Here is a 20,903-nt window from a genome sequence, read left to right on the forward strand (position 1 = left end):
AAATCTTACCTTAGAGACAAGCTCTAATTTTTCACCATGAAATGTCTTCAAGAAAGCCATGGCCGTGAGTTGCCATGGCTACCATGAGCTCCATCTTTTTCCTCCTCTTGATCTTCAAATCTCTCCAATTAATTGTGTAGAAGGGGGAAAAAATGGGCTGGCCGTGAACAGTGCCCGTGAACAGTGGCGCCGCCCGTGAACAGTGGCAGCGTGAACAGTAGCGCCGCCGTGAACAGTGGCGCCGCTGTGAACAATCGCCTTGAACAGTGCCCGAACCCCTCTCTCTCTCTCTAGGCTTGAGAGCCCCTCTCTCTAAAACCTAATTTGCAAGATTAATTGTAGTGTAGTCATCCACTTATGCTCATTTATATAATCTTTACAAAGTGGACATGTGTCAATTTTCATGACATGTGTCCATCTTTATTCAAGGCCAACCAAATCTCGCCACGTGTCGTGGGGCCCACTTTCGATAATTAAATTAATTCCTAATCTCCAATATTAATATTTTTATGCTAAATAAAATTTATAAGCAATTTTTGTGATAATCAAAGTTGAAAATTAAAAGCTCTTATTTCATGTCCGAAAATAATTCCGCCTTTAACTTGAGTCGATTTGCTTGCGGATAATTCGTCGTATAAATGTACGGGGTATAACATGTACTCTAAAATTGATCTAAGGGCAGGATATCATCATATCAGAATGGCACCATCTGATGTTCACAAAACTGCTTTCAGAACTCATTCAGGTCACTATGAGTACCTAGTCATGCCATTTGGGCTGACTAATGCACCATCTAGTTTTCAGGGATTAATGAATCACATCTTCCAGAAGCATTTGAGAAAGTTTATTATGGTATTTTTTTATGACATTCTAGTGTTCAGCAAGAACTTAGAGGAACATGTACAACACCTTAAGATTACATTTGACTTGTTGGTGCAACATCAACTACTGGCTAAGATGAGCAAATGTGTATTTGCAGCAAAAACAGTGGAATATCTTGGTCATTACATTTCTGCTACTGGAGTCGCAACTGATCCTAAAAAAGTGGAAGCAGTGCAATGTTGGACTGAACCTACAAACCTTAAACAATTGAGAGGGTTTTTAGAGTTGGCAGGGTATTATAGAAGATTTATAAGAGGGTATGGAATTATTAGTAAACCAATGACAGATTTGCTCAAGAAAGATAATTTTCACTGGACTGACAAAACCACTATAGCATTTGAAGAATTAAAAAGAGTATTGACTGTAGCACCAGTTTTGCTATTACCTGATTTCACAATTCCATTTGTGGTGGAGACTGATGCTTGCAATGTAGGCATTGGGGCAGTGCTAATGCAAAAGAAGCAGCCAATTGCTTATCTAAGTAAGGGACTCTCACCTAAGCATCAAACATTTTCAGTCTATGATAAAGAGCTATTAGCTTTAGTGATGGATGTAAACAAATGGAATCAGTACTTGATTATCAGGCCTTTTATTGTCAAGACTGACCAAAAGGCACTTAAGTTCTTATTGGAACAGAAATTACACACGCGATCTCAACTTAAATGGATCACCAAGTTGATGTAATATGACTTTGTTATTGAGTACAAAAAGGGCAAGGAAAATAAGGTGGTTGATGCCCTCTCTAGACTACCTTTAGTGGAGTTGGTTGCTCTTACATTATCCACAGTTAAGACAGATTTGCTGCAGATGATCATGGACAGCTGGTACTTAGATGTTGAATTGGCTGAAATCATTCAGAATTTGAAGAACAAGAGTGCTGAAATTCCTGGTTACTCATTCATTCATGAGTAACTAAGGAAGAATGGAAAATTGGTAGTAGGACCAAATGATAAGCTGAGACAAGAGATGATACAGTTGTGGCATGACTCACCCATGGGGGGTCATTCTGGTATAGAACCCACCTACAGAAGACTAGCTGCATTATTTTTTTGGAGGAACATGAGGGAAGATATACAGAATTACATTAAGACTTGTGACATATGCCAGAGACACAAGTATGACACCACTGCCTATCCAGGGTTGATACAACCACTCAAGATCCCCACAACTGCTTGGAGTAGCATCAGCATGGATTTTATAGAGGGGTTGCCTAAGTCTAAAGGTAAGACTGTCATTTGGGAGGTAGTAGATAGGTTAACCAAGTATGCTCACTTCATTGGTTTGTCTCACCCTTATTCAGCTAATGACATTGCAAAGTTGTTTATGGAGCATGTGTATAAGTTACATAGTGTACCTGAGGACATAGTTAGTGATAGAGATCCAGTGTTTACAAGTAGAGTATGGCAGGAACTTTTTTCAATGATGGGTGTGACATTAAGCACATCCACTGCATACCACCCTCAAAGTGATGGGCAAACTGAAGTGGTAAACAGGTGCTTAGAAACATACCTTAGGTGTTTTTGCTCTGAGTCACAAACAAATTGGTTTTCCTACCTAGCTGTTGCAGAATGGTGGCACAATACTACATTTCACACCTCAATCCAGACTACACCCTATGAAGCACTCTATGGTCAACCCCCTCTCTTGCATCTACCCTATGTTGCAGGTGAATCTAACATGGAAGAGGTAGATAGGAGCCTAGTCACTAGAGAATTCAAGTTTCAGTTATTACAGTATCATCTACAAAGAGCCCATCAAAGAATGGTGACACAAGCAAATAAACACAGATCAGATAAACAATACAAGGAAGGGGATTGGGTTTATCTTAAGATCCAACCATATAGACAAATTTCTATGTCAGTAACACATTTCTCTAAACTTTCCGCTAAATACTATGGCCCTTATCTGATTTTATAGAAGATTGGAACTGTAGCCTATAAATTAGCCTTACCTCCACAATTGCTTTTACACCCCACCTTCCATGTGTCCCAATTGAAACCATGTCATAAAATACCTGAAAACATCAATCACTCCCCAGTACTTGACCTTTCTAGCCCATACTGTCTACAACCACAGAAGATCCTTGATAGGCGAACGATACAAAAGGGGAACAAGGCAATAGCTCAAGTTTTAATCCAATGGGATCAGTTGGGAAAAGATAGAGCCACTTGGGAGGATTACAGAGCATTGAAGACTCGATTTCTTTCATTTCTTCCTTGAGGTCAGGGAACATTTCTAACAGGGAAGGTCTGATACGAATCAGGGATTTGAAGCTTATTAGAGTGGTACGTTGAGCTAAGAGAGTGGGACTTGACCGTTAAGGTAGTTAAAAGAATCAGATGGGTCCCAGAATAAAAGCTAGACAGTTCAGTCCCTTAGTAATTAAATGACAAGTTTCAATAATTACATATTGCACCCTTAGTTTACTATTTCAGGACACTTTTGGTCCTTGATAGTTTGTTAGAATATGTCAGACGTGTAGTGGGATCCATGCCAGAAATTGTACTGGCATTGCCCTTATATTGTACTGATTTGCTCAGAAGAAGATAAGAAATATTCCCTATCTTAATTTACCCTAGCTAGCTTCTTCTTCTTATTTCATTTTTAGCCTTATTTCTTCTTCTTTTTCTTAGTTGTTTTTGTGCACTGCTATCAAATTCATTGTTGTCGTCAATATTTTTCTCAACTGTCTCTTCAATGTTCTTCGGGTTTCATTTTCGTCCTTACTCAATCTCTTTTGCATGATTTCTCTTTTGACATTAATTTATTTCTTATATTTATTTTAAATTTTTTGGATCCCAAAATTAATTTTTAATGAGATAGGTAGCTAAATCGTCCTGGAATTTGATAGAATTTAGTTCATCATGAAATATTTTCATCTCTCATGGCCAAGAGATACTTACAAATTAATACAAGTATATATCCACCTTATACAAAATTCTTGTAACTTTTATTTTTTGTTCTTACATTGGATTATAGGGATTAGGTACTTTATCCCAAAGCATTGCCCAAGGTGTAACTATAGAAAATATTGTAGACAGCTTGAGTAACTTCAAAGGAAAATTCGACTTGATTTGGCATTAATCTCATGTTCCACATCTGCTAAATTCGACTTCCATGTCCATTAGGTAAACGAAGCTTCAATTGGAAGATCAAAGACTGTTTAAACGATTTTTGTTTTGTTCTACTTAAACTTAAAACTTTCCAGTTCTGCAAGTTTGATATACTTCTTATATTTTCATTAAGGAATTTGCATTTTACCATGTTGTTTGAAATTGGGATTTTGATAAGTTAATTTTGAAACCCTATGAATCTTGTTCTCTATAATTTTCCTAGATGCTCTGCTCTGTTGCTTTGTCAATAAACAAAGGGCAAAACAAAACCTCCGGTTAACCTCTAATGTCATTGAAGTATATTTTTGTCATCTTTTGCATTCTCTTTTGAATAATTGATGGGCAATTGATTGACTGGGGTTTGAGGATGCTTTATTGCACGTAGATATTTGCTCTGAGCTCAATAATAGATGTCTCCCAAAATCAATTTCACATTCGTATTACAGAAGTAACATTACTGAAGTTGATAATCACATATTACATTGTTAATGGATAAAATTAGGACATGCTAAAAAGGTCTATCACAAATTGTTAGAACTCTGGAGCATTGGTTCAGCTTAAAACGGCCAACAAACTTTTATATTTTAAGTCTATATCCTCAATTTACTCTTGTTAACCTGGGGAACACTGAGTAACATGATTATTTGTGGGCTTTGCCCATGTGATATTGAATCTTAATATACTATTGTCCCCTAAGCTTAGTTATATCACTTGTACGTGCATTGCCTAAACTCAGGTGAATAGATTAAGAATAATTGATATTGGTGTCATCTTTCATATGTGACGTTCAGAAATTGTGGTTCGCTTTCTATATCAAAAACTCTTATGCTTATCTTAATGGTGCAGACTACTAAATCCTCCGTTAAATAATATAAAGGCAACTGTTTTCTGGTGGACGTAGGATCATTTTGATCCGAACCACGATAAATCTTATGTTCTTTCTTTTACGTTTCCGCTAACAGATTGTCTAGTACCATGGTAGAGTCCTCCATTGTAAGAGAGTCATTTAGTAAGGATCGGATGCACTACTTAGAACGTGAGCTGGATTTAGTAGGACTACTTCGATTGATGAGTTGAATTAGATTTTACGTGTATGAGTATGTATTTGTAGAACTAATGGATTGAGGATTAGGAATTTGCATCTAGGCCGAGATCTGTAATCTTTCGTTCGTGAATATATCTATTATTGTGGACCTTACCGAATCTTGCTTAGTGACAGAATTGTTGCCTATCTTTCTTACATGTTGATTTCTATTATTTATTATGTTCTCCTAATCGTTGTCAGCCTATGATGCTTACCAGTACGAGTGTTGTACTGATACTACTCTTGCTACACCCTATTTGGGGTGTAGAGTTGTTACAGATTGTGTTCGAGATTTCATTAGCTTTCGAAGATCTCCCGGTGTCCATTCCAAAACTTCTGTTAAATTTCATTCAACAACAGAGGTTGTATCTTGGTTGTATTGTATTTCAAAATGAATGAGTTGTAAATCTTAGAAGCTCTTGTACTAGTCTAGACCCGGTTTTGGGAATGGTTATTGTATAAGTACTCTTATTGTTCATTTCTTCTATAACGATGATTGGGAATTAGCCAAGTGTGATATTATTGTTATATTTGATTAATACTTGGGATATGTTTTGGAAAGGTTCGCCTACTAGTGGGATTGGGTACGTGCCCGCGCGATCCGTGATTTGGGTCGTAACAAAAACTGAGAGTTGTATCAGGCATCATGCAGCAGTAACAAAAAAAAAAAGCAACAGAAATCATCTCTGGAAAGTTTTCCGTTGCCCCAAAACAAAAAAAACAGTCCACCAAGACAATGACCAGCGAGAAGCCATGAAGTGCATCAGCAGCATAAATTAGTCGAAATAGATGGAACATCAAGAACCTGCAAAGGTTTAATCCTTCAAGCAGCAAAGCTGATAGCTGGTACTTTATGTACTGAAGATCCTACCAAGACCAAACTCCAGGGCATAAATCATGAACTAACACAAAGTTCTAACAACATATAGAACATTCCTGCTCTGAACTTTTTGCATTACCAAATCGAAGAAGGACAACAGAACAAATCGGAGGATCATTGAACATTATCTTCTCCTTATCATCCTGCTCTCTTTTGCCAAAAGGCACATGATAAATGTCTTCAGTTGACTTGCAATCCAAGGAAAATTTTGAGCTAAAGCAGCTTAGTGTCAGCTTATGTAATGTGATAATTTTTTATGTGGGTGTTGTTCCTTTGACATTTCATTTAGTCAAAATATGGTGAGGCTACTCAGATGTTTCCAGAAATGATATATACATATAAACCTTTGGAATCTAAGATGAGAATAATTATAATGCATTTTACACCAATCCTCTCTTTCTCTCATTGCTCTAGTATCAGTTCATAGCTGGGAGTTCTCTTATAGGAAGATTCAGTGTTTCATTACAAATAGACAGATAGAAAAAGGGTAATCTATTACTTAAGCCAATCACAGAAAATAAAAATGTATCTTTGCAGTAGTTGTTATTTATATCACATGACACGTTTACTTGAAGAAGCCAGACTATGGGTAAACACAATAATGATTTGTTTCAAGCCTTGAAATGATGAATTTGAAGGTTTTCATCATCACGCTTCTTGAAATTGCTGTTCTTCCGATGAGTGAAAAGCATTCCCCAATTATAGGCCTTATACTTTGCAGGGTTCTTCTCATTGACCAGCTCCTCCAAGGGTCCTATCCAAGTATAGTGTGATGGATTAAAGAAGAATGGAATTGAAAACCTTTCCCTTTCAGAATTCACCACCACCCGGTGTTCCACACTATCATATTCATCATTGCTCCAAACCTGAATAAACATTGTGATCGTTTACCAATTATATATCAACAATATAGATTTTTTTTTTCTTCTATAACCTCTTTCTTTGATAAGCATACCTGAATGGCGTCACCAACATTTATAATGTAAGCATCAGGAATAGGTTTAACTCTAATCCATTCTCCATCAGTTTTCCTCTTAACTTCAAGCCCTCCAATATCGTCTTGAGCCAGAATGATGAGTCCACCTGCATCTTTGTGTCTACCAACTCCTAAAGCCAGATGAGGGATAGGACAAGGAGGATAGTGATTCAGCCTTACAAAACTAGTTTGGTCTTTAAAGAACCCATTCATCCTTTTTGTTGGCAAGCCTAAGCTGAGGGAAATCAGTTCCAGTAACTTGCAAGACAACTTTTCCAATTCTTGAACATACTCTTCACACACCTCCCTGAAAAAACAATTATAAATAAATCTCAGTCAGCTTCATGTTTTATTAAGTGGAAATGGTCTCAGTTTACCCTCTACTATGCGAAAAATCTTAATTTAACCTTCCGTCATAATTTTGAACCAATCCTACCCTTGACATCAACAAATCATTTTGGTTTTCACTCTTGACTTTAAAGAAGCTCTAACATTGACTGGATGGACTCAACATGTCAACGTACTTGGGACAAAGGTGATCTATGGTTTAAAAGTATCCTCTGTTATACTACGGTTGAGCTCCTTTAGAGTCAAGGGAAAAGGCGACATGATTTGCTAACGACAAGGGTACAAATGACCCAAAAGTATAAGATATTCCTATATTAGAGGGGTATTTTGACCTTTTTCCCTTTATTAAATTGTGAGTTTAAAGAAGAATATTACCTTAAATCCGGAGGGTACTCAGGCCATTGGTTGTGCAACTCCTTGAGCTCCTTGTCATCAGGCTCATGAGAAAGTGGTATAACAGTTGGATTCTCCACAGTAAAATCAAAGACTTCTTTCCAGTCCCTAACATTTTTGGTGAGCTCAGTATCATAATATCCCATTGAGTTCAGCTCATCTCTCTTCACTTTCCTCTTTAGACAAAGCAAAGAACTTTCTTGATGCCAAATCAATCTTTTCCCTGCACTCTAAGGACACCCCATGATTGATCACTTGGAAGAATGCCCACTTCTTGCATGCATCTTTTACCTCAGCTACTAGACTTGCTAATTTCTTGCAATTTTTCTCAGTGGAGATATCTGGAGAATTGAGTAATGAGAGATCAATCACTGGAATACCCTCTGCTTCAGTTATGGCGAGTTTAGGCCTGTGTTCAACATCTTGGATGAAAGCTGAGTCAACTTCTCCCATGGCTGAATTATTCGGTAGGTACTGAGTTCTTCTTTTAGAGTCACAATCACATAGGTGTGATAAATTTTGGACACCGGAAAGGCTTTGCCATAAAATTGCTTCAGGTTGCCGAGGTTTTATAATTATAAAGATGACAGACGCCTATATCTTAAAGGGCCAAGTGGTCAGATATAATTTGTTTTCATGTTGTTGCATTATTGATGCTAATTTTAGTACTGTTTCCTGTTCCCACTATTATGTCTATGGATACTAGATTTCTAAAGTGGGACATGATGGAGAGAACCATAACCATGACTTTAGATGAATAAATAATAAAAGTTGGTAATGAGTACCTTTCGCAGGTGTATCTTGTTTGATCCTCAAATCATTAACTTGTGATTCTCAGTAATGACAAGATTAGTAAGATAAGCAAACCATCTAGAAGAAAAAGACTACCATTTTATTTCTGTCCAGCCGAGAACGACAGCTTAATATTACAAGACTTCTCATAGACTACATTTGTCATTACAGGTCACCAATTCTAAAATGATATATTTGAATGTTTTCAACATTAAGTTTCTTGAAATTACTAAGGTTTCTTGTAGTGTTAAATTTTCCCCAGTTGTAAGCCTTGTATTTTGCTGGACTTTGTTCACTTATCAGTTCCTCCAGAGGCTCCACCATTACAGAGTGAGATGGGCTGAAGAAAAATGGAATAGAAAATCTCTCTTTCTTGGAGCTTGCTACTACCCTATGTTCCACGCTTTCATATCTGTCATTGCTCCAAACCTGTAAAAAAATAAAAAAAATAAAAAAAAATCCAGTCGATCAAGTAAATGGTGTTTGGCTCAATGAAAGTATTGTGCTTTTCTATCAAGAATTAGGCAGCATGATACAAGTCATACCTGAATTATGTCACCAACATTAACAATATAAGCATCTAGAGTTGGTTTAACTTGTATCCATTCGCCATCTGTTTTGCGTTTCACCTCGAGGCCCCCAACATCATCTTGAGCAAGGACGGTCAGGGCGGGAGAATCTTTGTGCCGACCAACCCCCAAAGCCAAATCCGGAATTGGGCATAGCGGATAGTAATTTAATCGCATAAAACTTGTTTGGTCTTTAAAGTAGCTATTGAGCCTTTTGGATGACAGGCCTAAGCTTAGAGCAATAAGTTCTAGCAACTTGTAGGACAGTTTCTCAATACCTCGAGCATATTCTTCACATGCCTCCCTGTACAGTCCAAACTACTCGATTAGATCAAAAATCCATTTATAAAAGCAGCTGTGAGTCCAGAATTTTAAGTCAGCAAGTGTGGAATACTATCTAAGATACGTCGTACTTCTAGAAATACTGAAAAAGGGAAAACAATGGGGGCACTCAGTAGCCAATTAGACCGAGGGAGCTCACTATAGGGGCAGTGGATTTCCCCACCAACTGCCTTTCAACTTCAATCATATGATCAATCATAGAAAAAAAAATCTACTAATACTAAGTTCATACCCGTCGCCACTAAATAAGATTTCCTTCGCTTAATGGATAACAATTTGTTACCAATGCATAATTTCGAATAGTCTTACATCTAGGCTGCATTTACCCCAACAGGATTCATAAACTTCATAAACTATAGAGGGATATGATAGAGTTTATTTTTCTAAATAATGAATAGAGTTGCTCGGACTCTTCAAAAATGAAGATCGATGCGCGTCGGATCCTCCAAAAATAGCACAGGTACGACAATATTTTTGGAGAATCCGAACAACATAGTTAACGACACAAGTATAAGCCAATGCTGCTTGTCGGTTCAGTAAAAGTGTGCAACAAATATCAATGAGAAAAAAAAATTAATTCAAGAACCTGAAATTAGTAGGGAAATTAGGCCATTGATTGGTCATCTCCTTAAGTTTAGTGTCATGAGGTTCATGTGAAGCAGGTAAAATAGTTGGATTCTCGACAACAAAATCAAAAACTTCTTTCCAATCCCTAACATTTTTAGTATGCTCTGTATCATAAAAACCCATAGGATTATCTTCGTCTCTGCTCACTTTCCTCTTCTCCTCAGTAGGCTGCAAGAAGAATTCCCTTGATGCTCTCTCTATATTTTCGCGACATGTTGATGGAACTCCATGGTTGATTACTTGAAAGAAACCCCAGTTCTTGCATGCATCACCAATTTCTGATACAAGATTTGTAATTGCTGAAGAAGTGTTTGAAGGGTCAGTGGTTAGAACTGGAGAGAGATCAATTAAGGGTATCTTTTCTGCTTCAATTGTGCTTTGTTTTGGCCTGTGATCAGTTTCTTGAAAAAAAGATTCATCAACCTTTTCCATGATACTTCAGTTCTTGTTACAAGTGATACTGTGAGAAGAGAATCTGAGAGGCACTTTCTGTTTTGGTGGGGCAGTATGTCACATGATAGATATAGTACGACAGAACTGAGTGGGATACATTGAATATGGACACATTTTGCTATTTGGCGTTTCTTGAATTTTTTTTAAGTGAACTTTCTTTCCAGATCAAGCAGTTAGTGTAGTCTTTTTCGTATTTTCCACCAAGTTCTGAAGAAAAAAATTACTTTAACCTAGATCGAACAGGATGAGAAGTATTTTATCGTGTGTCCAAACTGAATTATAAACACATGACTCACTCCTCAATTGGGTTTAGAAATCTCTTGTGCTCGCTAAACATTACAACAACAACAACAACAACATATCCAGTGAAATCCCACAAAATGGGATCTCTAAACATTGCAACTAATAAAAGCAGTTCCATTTTGTAAACTACGAGCAAGATGAAGAGCAAAAGGCAGCCGTGATTAATGATGTTCAACATAATGTCATAATGTACTTAACAAGATTTACAAAGATCAGCGCAAAGAAAGTCTGCATGGCCAAGATAATCAATATCTTCTGCGGAATTTAAAATTTTAAGTCAGTGGTTTAGGTTGCGGTTTAAAAAAAAAACCACATACATATTCCTACTGTAAGAACGAAAGAACTTGTTACAGCCCATATCTGCACAAGAGAGCCAAAATAAGAAGCTACTTGTCTTAAACGTACCAGATGAGGATATCCATGAGCCAAAGGCTAAGACTAGAATTTGTAATAAAATTAAAAGTTATTTCTTTCCTTTAGATAAAACAGAAAGGAAAGTGGCCTTCATCTGTAGCTAATAGTTGATGGAGATATCTTACAAGTTCACCATATGAAGAATGGAAGACAGCACTACCAAAGTGTACAAGTCTGAAGGGATAAAGGTATAGCGAGAACTCACCAATACAGTTATTTACACGAAAGAGAGAGGCGGGGAAGGGAAGAAAAGGGAAAGAAGCTAAAAGGATCACTAGGTGTGTAATCTTGCGTCAAGAAATTCTTCAAGCAGCAGGCATTGAAGTTGAGATGACCACATAGGGTAAATATTGAAGGCCGTCCTGAATTTTGCCCACGGCTGTGGTATGAGCTGCATGAAGATTCTCAGCATATGCATTGGCCTTCTCCTGGATTGATTTCTGCGGAACCTCATGTGAATCGGCAGATACACCTTTCACTGCTGCTAAATATGCTTCAGCAACTTCCGATATCCCTGCAAAAGCATAACGAACCTAATCAAGAGAGATAGACACCGTCCACTTTACCGAGTTTCTTACACCAAGAGCATATATCATGAGCAAACATGTTCCATCCAAAAGATCAACTGAGGAACTGAACTGTTCCTTATAGGAGTTCTTCATACCATGAAGTAGACAAGAGTGTCTCAAGGGAGGCAAACCTTCACACTTTCTCCAAACTCAATCACCTCATTTCAACATTATGAGACCAGTAATTATAAATTCAGGATAAGCTAGAGAAACACATCATCAGTTGAAATAAGAATCACTGAATACAGCAGTTCTCATAGTAATGTGCCAAAACATTTACGAGGGGACCTGGAAAACTAAATTAACTACAATCAAACTTAATACAACTTGAGGACAGAAGAAACTACACCAGCAAATCTACTTGATTTTACTAGTTGACCAAGTACTTTTTTATATTAACAAAAATGCCAAAAAAAAGGACACACACAAGTATTATAAATCATAAAAGTTCCTTTATTTGTGTATAATCCTATCCATGTGCTTGTAATCTTCGTTTGATGACCTTTTTGAAATTTTTTATATACAATACCGGAGATCATAAAAAGGTTGGCCATATATCAATATTAGCTGCAGAAATCAATGGGCTGCAGATGAAATTACTAGCAAGGGAATAAAGAAACAAGATAAAAATCACAAAAACACAGAATTATATGTTTGACACAAATCTACCTGTGATAAAGCTGGAAGAAACTGCCTCAACACATCCAGTCATTGAACATGCCTTCGCTCGGATTACCTTAGCTCTTTCAATTGAATCCTCGGGCCATTCCATTTTCATAATTTCCGCATTTGCTTCTTGGTCCGCAACTTTGTTTGCAGTTGAAATGATTGATTTCCCAAGCATTACAAGTTGAGTCGCAGCAAAACAACACAACTCTGAAAGTCTCTGCGTATGTAAGAACAATCAGTGAGAAGTCAAGTTGAGCCATTACTCCCAAAGCAGAAGCTGCTTGTTTCATTGATTCAAAAGAAAGTTGCAGGCTAACTAAATATTTACATACATGAACACCCTCTGAATGAAGAGTATCCAGTCTCCGGGTAGTCCTTTGAATCATGTCATTGGGTGCTAGTCCAACCAAAACATTTGTAAATCTGCAATTCAATGAAATCCAGAACTTAACACCACTATCCAAGTTCTACATAACTAGACACAAACTTTTAGGTAATGACGCTACTCGGCACAATAACTCAGTATCTGGGTTCACGAACTGTATACATTTCAATCACATATTCCTAGCTCCCATATATTAGTAAAGAATTAGAAGCTTGGTACAACATATTAAAGTAGAAGACAAATCATAACAGGAAAAGCATATTCAAGTTCAATATTTACCCTGCTGCTAATTCTGCAGCCTTGTTCACACTAGAATCATGCAAATTCTTCACCTCATCTGTGCTGTCTGCAATGCCAGTCTCAACTTCCTTTCCTTTTCCTGACTCTTTATTAACTCCATATACTTCAGAACTCAAGTCAAAAATCTGCTGAACCTCTTTAAGTTTTCCATCATATGAAGACCTTTGATCAGATGGAAGCTTAGCTTTTCTTCTGTTGAACAACAAAGCATAATGGTTGGACAGTGCCTCCAGCTCCTGCGTGTAATTCATATGATAAGACATGGGATTTCCAGAACGAACTCAACTAAGTACAAAGATCAGTATGAGTAGGAACTGACCTCCAATTGCTCTGGACCTCCATAAATATAAAAGCATCTATCAAATGTAACTTCCTCATAAAACTGATCTTCATCTGTTTCTCCTCCCCCTTCTTTGGAGCCTGGGTCAACTCTAATACCAGTTTCTGAGATCAGAAGATCCATAGTTTCTTTTCCAAGTAGCTCAAGCACATGCATTCCTTTAGCAGTAAAAGCTTTTCCAGTCTGCAAGGAAATGTGCACAATATAAACTGCACGCTAAAACAGACTCCCCCTGCCCAAAAAGATAGAAAATCAAATCTTGTGCAAACCTCTAGTATGGATGGTGCAACAGAACCAGTTTCGGCAGGTAAGCTACCCGAATTCTCAAGCCTGAAAACAAAAACAAAATAACATTTTCTTGCCACATTACTAAATGAAGGAATAAGCAGGTAATGACTCAAACAGACTAACACTGCAGGATCACAAAATTCTCATGCTTAATGGGACTATGGAGAGGTGCTTAATTTCCATGTTCCCCAAAATTGGAACTTGTGACTACCTTTTCTTAGTCGATAAATATGTGAGCATAAAATTTCTTTTATTCCAGGTCATTTTTTCTACCTTAAATTGCCAGAGGAAATATTCACCAAATGTCCAAATCATGAGTCAAAAACATAAAATTTTATGTTATGCTACGATAAATTAAAGCACAACGAATATACAAGTTAACAGAAGTCCAGCCAAAAATACAACAACAACAACAACAACAACCCAGTGAAATCCCACATCGTAGGGTCTGGGGAGGGTAGAGTGTACGCAGACCTGACTCCTACCAAGGTAGGACGGCTGTTTCCGAAAGACCAGCCAAAAATAAACTCCCTAATTATCCCCCAACAATCAGCTCCATATATTACAGCCTTGCTTTTCAAACACAAGATGAGCAATTGCTTAAACAAAATCTAAAAACTTGATCTGATATAGCTGGACATACACCCCTCTGAGGTGAAGGTTCAGAGACACAGTGTAATCCCACAAAGTGGGGTCTAGGGAGGGTAGGGTGTACGCAGACTTTACCTCAACCTTTTTGGGGTAGAGAGGCTGTTTTCGATAGACCCTCGGCTAAAAACATAGTCAATGAAGGTTCAGAGAGCAGGACTAAGAAAATTAACAATCATGTTGCAATCATATTTCTTGATCAAGTGTAATTTTATTAACAACCATGCTGCAATCATACACAAGCAGACATACTTATGGACTAAATCGGAACTTCCTTTGAATGCATTTCCTAATGCTTGCCAAGCTCCTGAAGCGAAATTCTCGACTGAATGGTCAATAACTTTCAAACCCTGCACATATTTTGGAAGGTTAAAAGAATGACCGTACCAAACTATTATAGCATATAACTTCTATCCTTAAGATACTTCTGAACAAATTAGTGAAAATAGGGGTGGATTGTGGACGGGCTATCAGTGCTCAAGAAGAACTGACTTTAAAAATTGGATTCCTCATTGAGTCAACTGAGCTGCACAACTAGTTTGGTAGCACTTGCCTGGCCAAATAATGAGTCTTCACTAGCTTTCTCTAATTTTTCTAGAGCAGCCTTGCGTTTTTTGTCATTCTCGTCTTCACTTTCCACTTCAACCAATACTTCTTGCTCCTCATCACCTTTCGAGGATTCGGAGTCTTCCCGAGCATTCTGCGCATCTGCAAGGCTTTTTGCAGCTGTTTTAGCAGCTTCAACAGCCTGCATAAGTGAAAACGCGTATAAATAAAGTGTATGGAGGCATTCAAGGTGTATGTTTAAGTGTGTTACTCTGCCCTAACAACAAAAGAAAAAGTACCCCATGCTTGTCAAGCGAAAGTTGAGACATTATTAGAAAGGAATAACTGCACTATATTAATGAAATTAGAATCAATCAAAAAGAAAAACAAAAAAATGAAATTAGAATCCAGCGCACTTCACTAATCTGGGCCTCAACTCAACTTGTTGATCTAATGCCCAATTAGCAAAGTGTAGTCTACAAAAAGGTGGAAGATGAAATGAAAACAAAAATCAATTCAAATGCCATGCAATCTAGTGATAGGACTTAACGTTCACATTAAATAAAGTTGCAAAACCGCTGTCAAGCACCAATACATAATTACCAGGAGCAACTTTCAGAGACTAGAACTGATAATTACAAAATCACTTAACAGAATCTAAAAGCCAATTTGAATTAAGTTTTACTTCATTACAAAATGGATAATGTTCAGTTGTGGTTTCAATGAAATGTCAAATTTAATTTAAATCAGTTGAAGTTAATCTTGGCCTCCCAGGAACACCCTCTCCTCCTGTCAAGATTCTGTAATGCTACTACATTGCAAAACAGAAATTTAAAGGGGAGTTCATGTCAAAAATCCATGTTGCTTAAATAAACAGGCACACCTGTGAGTGCAACAAATTAGCTACAACAGGTTTACCAAAATCCAAGCATAAAAGATATTTCTCCGGTATCTGCATCACTTTGACACTTTCCAAGACCTAATGTCAACTATTATGTTACCAATGATCATAGCCGAAGGATGTCAAAGTAGCTCGTAGAATGTCGTAGAATTACACATGCTCCCCCTAGCGGAGTCTATCCGACTCCAACCTCGATACAAGATACTCTGAATCTCAATTATCACTGATAATCATCCAGCAATCTTAGGCATCATTCAGTTGAGGCATCATGAAAATTGTAATATATACCAATTACTAGAAGGAAGAGTCCAAATCACAGTACTTGTCTATTTCCTAGATCAGATGGTAGAGCTAGTAGAAGCTAGTTTTACCAAAATTTTGAAGGGAAAAATAAAAGTTACTCATAGTTCACACACAACTTGCGAAGTTGCGACTAATAATTAGTACCCAAAAGAGAAATACTCCCTCCATCCCATATTAGTTGTCATGTTTCGCTTCACGAGATTCAAGATTAATGATATAAAATCAGCTACATTACAAATGACAAAAAAAAAAAAGTAAAACACTGGAGTTAGAAAATGCTCGGTTTTACATTTGAATCGACGCTACTATCAAATCGAAGTAAATGTGAAGAGCAAAATCAAGGAGATAAAAGCAGCTACATTACAAATGCAAAAATAAAAAAGGAGAAATTTGGAGTTAGAAAATGCTAGGTTTTTACATTTGAATCGACGCTACTATCAAATGGAAGTAAATGTGAAGAGCAAAATCAGCTACATCACAAATGCAACAAAAAAGGAGAAAAAAGCTAGTAGTGAGAAAGATTGATACATTGCGAGAGATCTCTTCAGCAGCTTTCTGAATATCTGAGATGTATGAAAATCCCCAGCCTCCCCATCCCCCGCCGCCATCTGGCACCGGAGCTTCTTCTTCCTGTTTTTCCACTGCTATCTCTTCTTTCGTCTTCGTGTCATCCACCATCTCAGAAGCGCGTCGGATCGATGTACCAAATTGATTATCTCTTTGCGATCTGGTTTCGTTTTGTCAAACTTCCAAACGTCCTTCTCACGCCAAAAAGGGTAAGTGACGACGTCGTATAATATAAGTAATTTTTACTTGGCATAGCTTACTATGTTACATATTTATGAAACATAACTATATTTTTTAATAATTAAGTTTAGTAGCTATAATATTATATTTTTACAACTTATAGCTACCCACTATTCTACCAATTAACTTACCACTTCCCACACCTCTATTTTTTAGTTGCACACTTTCTCTCTCCCCCTTTTCCTAAATATACATGTTTTTAACTCCCCATCTCCCCTAATTTCGTGTTTTTCAAATCAGTTTCTGATTTTTTTCACTTTCTTTTTTTACTCTGTATTAACTGCTCATTAATTTCAACCTTCTACCCCCAAAATTCAACTCTGTTTCCTAAAATATGTAAGATTCTCTGTTATTTTTGCGTTTTAAACGACGAATATATATTTGAATTCATCTGTTGAAATATAGAATTCAAGTTGAGTTCATAATTGAGGTAACAACGTTTTCACTGCAATTTTTTTTTTCCTGAAATTTTGAAAAATATAGTCAAAATATATGAAAAATATATCTGAAATATAGTCAACAGAAACCAGAATAAGTAATATTGAACATATTAATCAAAATATAATTAAAAAATATATCCAAAATATAGTCATAATTGAGTTCATAATTGAGGTAGCAACGTTTTCACTGCAACTTTTTTTTTCTGAAATTTTTCTAAATATAGTCAAAATATATGAAAAATATATCTTAAATATAGTCAACAGAAATCAGAATAAGTAATATTGAACATAATAATCAAAAAATAATTAAAAATATAGCCAAAATATATATATGAAAAACAACTAAAAATTCAGAAAAATATAAAAAATAAAAAAGTTGCAATTACACGGTGAAACGTGCAATTCAGTTGATGAACAAATCAAGCTTTGCATGATTTATGGAGCATTAAAAAAAGATTTTTTTTAGTTATATTTTGGGAAAAAATATGAAGAGAGTTTTTGAATTCAAATTTTATGTGAATGATTAGATGTTGAATGAGATATGTTATTAGATATGAAAGAGAATAAGATTTGCGTGATTTATGGAACATTAAAAACAGATTTCTGTGTAGTTTGAAAAAGATTTTTTTCCTTAAATAGAGGCATTATTTGCTCAACAGTTCCGTGTATTTAGTCTATATTTTGGCTATATTTATGCGACGCGTCCAGGACCTAAATATAGGAAAAACCAGCTACGAATTGTAAATAATGAACTTGTAGTTATAGCTTGTTAGAAGCAGCTAAAAGGTAGCTATTTGTGAAAATATAAACCATTGACCCGGCCTTGTATTTGTGCTCAACAACAAAAAATTAGGGCATTTCTGTCAGGTGCTTATTGTTTTGGACAAGTGTGTTTGGCTGTCCAAATAGTTTTTTCTTTGATTATGATATTCTCCAGCTCTTTTCATATATTCTGAATTATTAATTGTGTAGTTTTCAAATATGTAAATTTTATTATAAAATATTCGAAAAATTTATGATTAAAATTAAATCAAAGAAAAATCTTTCTAAATCCCGAAACTGATCAACCTTCAAACAAACTGGGACCGAGGGAGTACAAGTTAGTAGTGAAATTTCTTTATGTAGAAATGTAAAGAGTAAGTAGTATATAGATTGTCCTTTATGCATTTTGATAGTTATATACAAGTGTTTTTATGGTGTACACTTCTAGAAGGAAGTTAGTTTTAATGAGTTAGGATAATTATTAGTTAGTTAAATCTGTTTCCTATATGATTAGATTGTACAATACAGTATGCATATGTTGAATGAAAGAAATCATTTCACATCTTTCCTCTCTCAAATATTTCTCTCTCTATAACTACCGCACCTATCCTTCAAACCATCCGCCATTAATGGCGGATTAATTCTTTAATCATTTTTGTAGAGAAATATAGCAAAAGAAAAATAAATCGGAGAAACCTTCTGCTAGCCCAAGATCGTTACTAAGATCAGAAGATTCAACTAAAGAAGAGGAAGCTATAGAAAGGAGAACTTTGAAATGTAAGAAGACTCTCTTGAATTGGCTTGAATGATTTTCAATTGGGTTGTGTTGGGTTAACTTGGGTTGATTACAAATGTTCAAGGCCACCCCTATTTATACTTGTCTAGGGATGGTTCTAGATAGAATTATTTAGATATATCTACAAAATATCTAGTTAGCCTTGTCTTCTAACACTACTCTAGAATATCTAGATTTTTCTTTAAGATAATTATCCAAGATCCTACACTAGACTATTCTAGATCCCTTATTAAATATCTAGGATTTTTTTGTACCTCCAAAAAATTAACTTTACTTCTTCACACTCCCCCTTAAAGTGATTTTTTGGAAACTACCCCGAGCTTGTTGTAGAAGGACCCAAATGAAGCTTTTAGGAGTGCCTTGGTGAAGATCTCAACAGTATTTTCTTGACTCTTTTTTCTTCTTCAAATGATGAAGATTTTTTGTCATTAATTTGTCCACATGAATCATCTCCATGCTGAGCTTCACGTTCTAAAGTTTCCAAGCTCCCCCTTTCTCTTAGCTCCTTGCCAATTGTGTTATCTGGACAAGCACCTAAGTCAATGACGATCTGACCAATAATTTCCTTCGAAGCCTCAACACCAGCATAGGATCTACCACTAGATTCCCTTTCCAACTCCTCGATAAACTGTTTGTCAGCTTCAGAGCTTCCAAAAATCATACTGCTTGTATCTCCATATGAAATTGAGCCTTCAAGGTCAACCTCTTCATTTATTTGACCGTCAGCTTCTCCATCTGCTTCCAGTATTTGATCTGAGCTAGTGATTGACTCTGATACGGCAGATAATTGACCAGAGACTTCAACTTCCACTACAACTCCCTCAATTCTTTCTCCGAAATGGTCACCATTGTCATATATAGTTTCAGACACTTCATGCTCAGGTTCTACTTCAACACCCTCTACGTCCAGACTTTTATTACCAGTTTCAAGATCTGCTTCGTTGATTTCCTCGGTAGCAGCTACCACGTCACTAATCTGAACGTTTTTGGAATCTTCTTGCTTTTTGTTGATGACACCAATGCCTTCCTTCTCCACGTGATGAACCGTATTATCTCTTGAATCCATGATCCAATCTCTTTCGAAATTGAAGAAAGCCATAACATCTACTACTCGAGCCTCAGCTACGAAGCACCTTCCCTAGTCCTCTTCTTCTTCAGCAGCTTTCTCAACTTGAGCCATGTTGCTCTCTTTGACTCGGCAATATCTTTTTCTGTGTCCTATTGTGCCGCACCGATAGCATTTGGGAGGCTTCTTACCGTGATTATTAGAAGACTCTTCCTTCTTTCCTGGCGAGCTTGAACCACCTGAGGAGCGAGAGTGCAGCCTATCTCTTGCTTTTCCTTTAAAATTCCTCTTATCGGCTACAAGAGCATTTCCTTCACCTTCTTTGACAGATACACCAGCCAACTGTTTGGCTAATAGCTCCTGTGACGATAACAAATTCTCAAATTCCTCCAAGGATGGTTGTTGAGCCCATCCTTGAATTGATGTAACAAAAGGAATATATTCTGACTTCAAACCACGAATGATAATTCTTCTCATTCGTGCTTCAGAAATAGCCTCGTCCGGATTTGATAGAGATATTTCAGAACATAAGTTTTTAATCTTCAAGAAGTACTCGGCGATAGAAAGATTACCTTGAATGGTGTTGTCCAATTTGTTCTCCAAAATCTGTAGCCGAGCTTCATCCTTCTTGTTGAACAAACGATCAAGGGTCCTCTATATTTCATGAGCTGATTTACACCTTATAATATGATCAAATAAACTGGGAGAGATGGACCTCTTCAGGATGAACTCCACCTTGGCATTAATCTGCTTCCACTTCTTACGTGCGTCATTATTTTTCGGTGCGTCGGCAAGAGGATTTGTGTTACTCACATTAACAACATCCCACAGATCCTCACCAACAAGGTATGACTCCATACATGTCTTCCATACCTTGTAATTGGACTGATTCAACAACTCTATCCCG

At 36.7% G+C, this 20,903-nt stretch overlaps 2 protein-coding genes, 1 long non-coding RNA gene and 1 pseudogene across 3 annotated transcripts; 1 reads left to right on the forward strand and 3 right to left on the reverse strand.

Moving 5' to 3' along the window:
* The first annotated feature begins 3,402 nt into the window (after nucleotides 1-3,402).
* LOC132599104 (uncharacterized) lies at nucleotides 3,403-5,596 on the forward strand. Its single transcript, XR_009566765.1, has 2 exons — nucleotides 3,403-4,010; nucleotides 5,348-5,596. It is a non-coding gene; the product is annotated as an uncharacterized LOC132599104 (long non-coding RNA).
* Nucleotides 5,597-6,275: 679 nt separating this feature from the next.
* On the reverse strand, nucleotides 6,276-8,409 carry LOC132599103 (protein DMR6-LIKE OXYGENASE 2-like; annotated as a pseudogene).
* A 138-nt stretch (nucleotides 8,410-8,547) lies between these two features.
* LOC132599102 (protein DMR6-LIKE OXYGENASE 2-like) lies at nucleotides 8,548-10,520 on the reverse strand. The gene is made up of 3 exons (XM_060312319.1): nucleotides 9,966-10,520; nucleotides 9,014-9,341; nucleotides 8,548-8,897 (listed from the first exon to the last, which is right to left on the reverse strand). Exons 1-3 carry the CDS (start codon nucleotides 10,436-10,438, stop codon nucleotides 8,634-8,636), a joined length of 1,065 nt encoding a protein of 354 aa, XP_060168302.1. The 5' UTR covers nucleotides 10,439-10,520; the 3' UTR covers nucleotides 8,548-8,633.
* Nucleotides 10,521-11,179: 659 nt separating this feature from the next.
* Nucleotides 11,180-16,904, reverse strand: LOC132599101 (uncharacterized). The gene is made up of 9 exons (XM_060312318.1): nucleotides 16,654-16,904; nucleotides 14,929-15,123; nucleotides 14,628-14,725; nucleotides 13,709-13,769; nucleotides 13,419-13,622; nucleotides 13,079-13,335; nucleotides 12,747-12,837; nucleotides 12,415-12,631; nucleotides 11,180-11,690 (listed from the first exon to the last, which is right to left on the reverse strand). The coding sequence occupies exons 1-9, from the start codon at nucleotides 16,801-16,803 to the stop codon at nucleotides 11,482-11,484; spliced, it is 1,482 nt and encodes a 493-aa protein (XP_060168301.1). The 5' UTR covers nucleotides 16,804-16,904; the 3' UTR covers nucleotides 11,180-11,481.
* Nucleotides 16,905-20,903: the final 3,999 nt, after the last annotated feature.

This window comes from Lycium barbarum, chromosome 6 (genome assembly GCF_019175385.1).
Source record: "Lycium barbarum isolate Lr01 chromosome 6, ASM1917538v2, whole genome shotgun sequence".
In the NCBI taxonomy this organism is placed as follows: domain Eukaryota; kingdom Viridiplantae; phylum Streptophyta; class Magnoliopsida; order Solanales; family Solanaceae; genus Lycium; species Lycium barbarum.